Source organism: Leptonychotes weddellii, chromosome 14, assembly GCF_054177405.1.
Source record: "Leptonychotes weddellii isolate Sample4059 chromosome 14, ASM5417740v2, whole genome shotgun sequence".
In the NCBI taxonomy this organism is placed as follows: Eukaryota; Metazoa; Chordata; class Mammalia; order Carnivora; family Phocidae; genus Leptonychotes; species Leptonychotes weddellii.
The window spans coordinates 4,290,199-4,297,261 of record NC_138382.1 but is presented as its reverse complement, the minus strand read 5'-3'; the positions used below and the strand labels follow the sequence as shown (position 1 = coordinate 4,297,261).

The window sequence follows — 7,063 nt, the reverse complement described above, 5'->3', positions numbered from 1 at the left end:
CCTATGTAGGTTTAAGTAGCCCAAAGATCTATCACTAATAATATTTCTTTCAGCTGTAGTAAGTATTTTCAATGTGTACAGAATCCGTTAATGCCCTAGAACTTGAAAATGTGCCCATGGGCTCCAGGGTAGCCATTTCCCCACCATTTGGAGTGCAAACCACTTCATGTTTATTACTGTCTTTCTAATTCTTCCTTCCATGTTGCCACTCATGATGAGCCAGGCTGGGGTAGAAGAAGACAGTCAGGATCCATTGAAAGCACCGAGGGACTCCTTAAACATGTTAGTTACATGGATTGCAAAACAATAGATTAAGCAATTCAATAAACATGTTTTCATTTACTATGGGTCCGCTGCATCCCCCTTGTTGGAAGACTATTTCAACATTCCAGTTGCATCATCAGAGCTAATTTATACTTTATACAGAAAACACTTCAATCGTATTTGTCTTCCTTCAAGGCAAGAAACATGAACTTTATATTTGATTCTTAAAAAATCCACTGAAAACAATTATCTGTCAGATGTTCTGTAAGGAAAGGAAATGAAAAATTCCAGAAGTAGTGATTATTCTAGACACACAGAATGCCCCAATGTGTTTTTCTACATTGCTACATAATACTGGGGAGGTAGTGAAGGGGGGCTTTACTTCAACATGGAGTAAACAGGGGTTCTGAAGTTCTAGTCCCAATAATAAGTGTTAATTACGCACTATTTTCCTTTTCTATTTGAAAATAAAACTTGGGGAATTATTATCTTTTAACATTTATTTCATAGAAGGATGTTATTTGCAAACTGGAATTTGTATGTTTATAGTGCTCAAGAAACCCAGCTCTGGGGGGAAATCTTGTGCAACCAGTTTTGAGTATATAGTAAACATTCGACAAATAACTTACTGATTGTTAAATTATTGTTCTCTGGTAAAGGTTTAAATATCTACATTCATAGGCATTTTAACTTGTAATAATCAGTACATATTAGGTACTTTATGTTTTACTTTGTGTTTGATAATTTAAATACCATCACAAATGATATTAACAGAGCATAGTATTCTCTCTATATACAGTAGAGATAAAGCAGTACACACACCATAACAGAATATATACATTTGCACATTTTTTAATATTTTAGGGGAAAAACAATATAATTTCATAATTCAAATTTCACTCAATTTCTCTTAAAAATATTTTCCTAATTTAATTCAAAAAGGTTATTTTATTAACAAATAAGCAGGTAAAGTTTACAAATCAGGAAAGTGGGTGAAATATCACTGCAATTTGGTACAAATATTTTGTTTTCTCTTTTAAAAAGAGAGCAGAATACCATGAATTTCACTGTCTATAAATTTGCAAAACGCCAGCTATCAAAGTGATTAACATTTTCGGAACTTAGTATGATCATTTGTTAAAGTTGCAGTGATTTCAGGGTGTTAAAATTCAGCTATGCATTAACTAGAACCTATCATTTTTGTCTTGAATCCTTCTCCACTCTGCATAGGCCTTTCGGGAAAAAAAGTATGTATATTATTCACCAGGGTAGGTTCTTCATATATTACTATATTGAGACCCTGAAAATCCTTCATTATTCACTTAAAGAAACTTCAATAAAGATATAGTACTGTGGTAGATTAACTTTGATCTCAGCCTGCTGGTTCAAGTCCTTATGTAATCCCCTCCTGCTGAGTGTGGGCACGACTTAAGATTTGCTTCTAACCAACTGAATTTGGCAAAGGGGATGGGCTGTCACTCCCATCACCACATTACATTATATGAAACTCCCTCTTATTAGCAGACTTGCTCTAGAGTCTCTCTCTCTCTCTCTTGCTAGCTTTGAACAGAAGCAGGCTTCCATGAATCTTCCAGCAGTAAGGAACCGAATGCTGCCAATAACCATAAGACCAAGGATTCACCAGCTGAGTCTCCAGATGAGGACATAGTCCTGGCCGATACTTCACTGCAGCCTTGCAGAAAACACAGTAAACCCATGCCCAGCTCCTGATCCACAGAAACTGTGAGATAATATATGGGTGTTGCATTAAGCCACTAAATTGTGGTAATTTGTTAAACCTCATAGAAAACTAATACGAAACCATAAGAAAGAAGGTATTTTTTTGAGAAAAGACTTAGGATAGAGGATATCTTTTTCTGTTGTTTAAAAAAGTCACAGAAAAATAGGTATACACTCAAAGACTCAAAGGTCATAGCAAGGCTAAGTGTATGGAGTTCCGGGTGGTCCCGTTGTGGTCAAAGGAAGCAATCTAATTCCTGGCAGGCACATGGCAAATGGCATATCAAGAGTGTAGCACATTTTATTTATAACGGGCTAGTGAGTGCAAATGGTAGGCTCCATGCAATTATCTTACGACCCCTGCCACATGAGTAGTTACTGGAACAATTCCCATGGTTAATACAAATTCTTTGCTCCCCTACTTTGCAAATATCCCCAAATATGAAACGAACTGGTTGATTTTGGGTACACTGATGGAAGCTGACTCCAAGATCCTAGATTCTTGACCAGAATGACAGATTTAGTTCAGATCCTACAACCTGCATTTTCCCTCAGCGTAAGCATCCTTCCACTGATATTCCAAATGGTAACTAGACCAAGATGGTATTTCAGGAGATGGTTTGCCTAGATTGGTTCAAAATTTAGAAAAAGGAATGGAGAGCTTTAGTTCAAAATGTGACTTTTCCCAAGTAAATGAAAAGACAGTCGCAAGAAATCAAACTGTTGTGATAACCTTCAGAACAAGAGAACCACAGGACTGCAAAGAATAGTGACCTAATCACCCCACATTTGAAGGAAATAAGTTCAGGATTATATTTCTTCCCAATGGAATGGATGAAGGATACATTGACAGTGTTAAGTACAGAGTTTATACCTGGGCACAACTTCAGTTAGAAAATATACATTTTGGGGAGATCATCAGAAGATCTTTACCATAATTTACAAAGATTAAAATGACCAATTACAAAGAAAAATAAGCGAAGTACTGCAGACTGGAATGCTTTACATGCTCTGCTACTTACGAATTTTTCTGTTCCATAAATGAACAGAATACTACAATTTCATAGCTGACAGTACTCATTTCATCACTAAAAATGTATGCAAACTAACTTAAAAGAGACAAATAATAAAAACAATTGGCCAAAAAAAATGTTTTTTTCTAGGTTTCTAGTGCATTTTTGGCCAGTGGGCTCTGGTTCACCGGAAGATGGAAACGCACTCGAAGACCATCCAAGAAGCACTTCCCAGCTTTCAAATGTCAGTAGGTGATCAATAAAGGAAGTAAAACAGATTTCCACACAACACAAAACACTAGAGTTCAACTTTGACTTTTATAAACTTCCGTGTCTCATTTTTAAGAGAGTAGGGCCACAGCTCAAATCCTTGTTTTCACTTAAAACCCAAAGTCGTTATGCAAAATACATTTGAATTTTTGACGATCGGGCCAGAACAGTCAGAAACTGCCACACAGGGATTAACGAGCACACCTAAGTCACTTCTACATAAATAGATCGTGAGGCAGCGCAGAGCAGAGCCTCCCAGGACCACACAACCATCACCTGTCCCAGGGGGCCGGGAGGGGGTGGGCTTCACCCACTGGGAGCCCCTGGCTTAGCGAGAAACTCATCGCGTCACCAGAGCCCTAAGTAAGCCACCGCGGCCCCTCAGAAGAAATATTCTTTCTGGCTTTCACTAATTGTACTTTGCAGGTTGACCTCACTTTTCAGAGCAGTCTCAGCGTTGTCTCCGGTTTGGGGAACATTTGACTCATTTTTTTGGTATAACCATCTCTGCTGATAAATGCGTAGGGCTATGGCAGTGATGCTGAGCAAGATAAATATCACAACCACTATCACACCTAGTGAGAGAGGAGAGAGGAAAAATATAATCAGAATACAAACTTTGTGGACAGATAGATAGATATAATACAGATGTTATAAAACTTCGTTTACATCATATATTCATCACCAGAAAATTGGAAACTAGGCGGTATTAGAACACTGAGTTTGCTTCTAAGTCCGTACATCCGTTAGATACAGCAGTTTGATGCCTTTTTTGCTGAAGCTCTATCAGCTTGGCGTTCAGTTAATGCCCTCATGCTTAAATTCAGAACCACAGCGTGGCCTCTTAGGTCATGCCCACACTGCATGCTAATGAACAAGCACGTTTTCATTATTTTAAAAGGATAGTGTGTATAGCCCTGTCATAGAGTAATTAAATGCTTACGTATAAGTCTGTTAACAAAAATCTGGCGCTGATGTTCTGCTGACTTACCAGTTCTGCAGTGAGTATACCACTTGTTTCTATGAGGCTAAAAGAGTCTTAAGTGATCTCTGCTGCTGGGGGGCCATGCCTTATGTGAGATCCCGTTCAGTTGCTTGTGCATAGGGCCTGTGACTTGTTTTTAACCAACGAAATACAACAACGGTGATAAGCTCTACCGGGTTATGTGATTATGTTACATAAGACTGTAGCGCCTGTCTTATGGGACTGTCCCTCTTCCTGCTGTCTGTAAGGAGGCAAGCAGTCACGGTGGGAATCCATATGGGAATCCCTACATGGCAAGGAACTGCAGGCAGCCTGCAAAAATCTAGAAGCTCTCGGTCCTACTGAATGCTGCCAACACCCATGCAGGTGAGGAGGGGGATCCTTCCCCAGAGGAATCTCCAGATGAGACCTCAGCCCTGGCTGATACCTTCACTGCAGGCTTGTGTGACCCTGAGCAGAGGACCCAGCCAAGCTGTGCCCAGACTCCTGACCCACAGAAACTGGGACACAATAAAAGTAGGTTGGGTTAAGCTCTAAGTGGGTGGTAATTTGTCAGGAGCAATAGATAACCGATATACCACCATATTAGAAATTTGTAAAAATATAGATAACATTCAGCTATAGGGAAAGTAGATCATTTGACATCTCCTGTTGGTAATGCTGTAAGCACCGAATGCATTAACTATGCCAGTGGTCCCCAACTTTGAGTGCACAGCAGACGGTAACTCAGAATCTCTGAGTGGGAGGCTTGGACATCAATATTGTTTTAAAAGTTCCTCAGATTTTTTTTAAAACCCTGCCAGGTTTGGGACGGTCAAATGAGGCCTAGAAGTGTTTGTTCAAGCTATCATATTCATAAAGAATGAGTGTTTAATCCATACCAAAACAAGGAGGTACCAAAAAAAGCATCCACTAGTCAATATACTTTTAAGATGACTGACACAGGCATTAATATTCCAATTAGCAAATGTTAGAAAACACATTACTGTTTTGTTATGTGAATCAAAATTTGTGTTATAAAATGAAGATTCTTCACTATACTCTGGGACAGACATAAAGAAGCTAATGGAGCCCAACCAACTCGAAGCTTGGTTGGGTGTATTTGGTCACAGGGATTCCTGAGCAAGTGCTCAAGAACCTTTTGAAAGATTCTTGAATATCAATAGGTAGAATAATCATCACTTTCAATATATTTTGCATCTCACTTGAGAACAAACAGTAGAGTTGCTTTAATTACTTTTATGTTTCGTTATAGGACTTTGCTTTAAAGAGCTACATCACATCCAATTTTAGGGTCAGGGACAGTAACTCAGTAACAGCAGATCAGGACACTTGATTACACAATTACTGTCACCATTATCCTCAAACATCCAGGATGTTATTATGTACGTAATTGATTACTAGCTTGTTTGTTTTGTGAGGTTTGGTAGGGTCCTAGAATAACCTCTGTCTTCATCCGCTATCTGAAGAGATGGAGATAATTTGAATAATGCATCGGATGCCTTCCATAACCTTCCTTTCAGCAATTCCAGTGTAAATGTGTTTGTGACAAGCACTAAGGTCTGCCTGCCTCTGCATGTATCTACACATCTGTCTCTTTCTCTATCTGTCCATCCACATGATGGCTCTCTTGGCAAGAAAACCCTGTGATGCCTGGTTTACTGGGTGTGAACGTTATTTAGGTGAATTCTCCTTTCCTATATTGTCCCCTTGGCTTGCAAGAGGAGAAGGTGATAAAGCATAGTGCAAAACATACAGAAATCCACCTACAGGAGTAATCCTTTAAACAGATCAAGTACTTTACATGTGGGTGCAGTCTGTGATCAATTCGACAAAGGGCTGAGAATTCTACCCAGAATTCTACGGTGTGGGTCAATACACTTGGCAGCTGACAAACCACACGGCAAACGGCCACCGCACAGATAGAAGGCAGATCCAAGTGAATTGCAGGGGCCAGTAACCTGAGTTGTTACCACCCTAACAGCCCATGTGCTCTGATTCTCCATCCGGTCTATCGGGAGCCAAGTAGGATTTCTCAGGGGAATAATATTGGTGCAACTTATTTACTTTGTAGAACTTGCCGATGATATCTAACCAAACGCAATAAAGCCCCAAAGACCACATCTTCTGTTCTATCACCAACCTATCATCGTTGCTCCCTCTAAAAATGGCACCAACCATGACATTTTGCATTTTGGGATTTTGATTCCTATTTTGAAAATATTAATCACGTTTAAGTCGATTTATTTTAAGTCAGCTTTTGCTTTATAGCAAAGTCTTCTCATTAAAAATAAATGAGAATGGTTCAGGTTTAAGATTTGATTTATATTTTAACACAAAAGTATTCCTTTTAGATATACATTATAAATAACATATAAGTTTTTTGTTCTTGGAGTTGTGAAATCAGGGGATCATATACCTCATTCATTACAAAAACAGAAGTAATTGAGATAGGGAGGGACATGTTAACAGTCTTACATAGATTTGTTCAGGGCTTGAAAATGTCTGAATACCTTCCTAACAGTCTGGAGAAAACTGGCGTCTTGATGAACAGAGCGAAATGAGCAGATCCAATCTGACCTGGTGCACAGCCTGCCTGAAGAGTGGACACCCACTTGCATCCCCCAGCTCGAGGACTAATTCCCTTATTTGGAATAGCAATGAAATGGAGAGCAGTTCACTTCCTCCTTACCAAGCAGAGTCTGCAACTGACACATTTCAATAATCTAAATAAATAAATGTAAATGTTCTCTGAATCATAAGGAGGAAACTTGAATATTCATTCTTTAAA

General features: G+C 39.0%; 1 protein-coding gene across 1 annotated transcript in view; it reads right to left on the bottom strand.

The window, feature by feature from the left end:
• Positions 1 to 676: 676 nt before the first annotated feature.
• LOC102750747 (contactin-associated protein-like 3) overlaps positions 677 to 7,063 on the bottom strand; it is a 152,765-nt gene continuing 146,378 nt past the window's right edge. Inside the window, exon 24 of the mRNA XM_081804056.1 lies at positions 677 to 3,862. Coding sequence (XP_081660182.1) covers positions 3,669 to 3,862 — 194 coding nt within the window. The 3' untranslated portion in view covers positions 677 to 3,668. The remainder of the gene's footprint in view (positions 3,863 to 7,063) is intronic.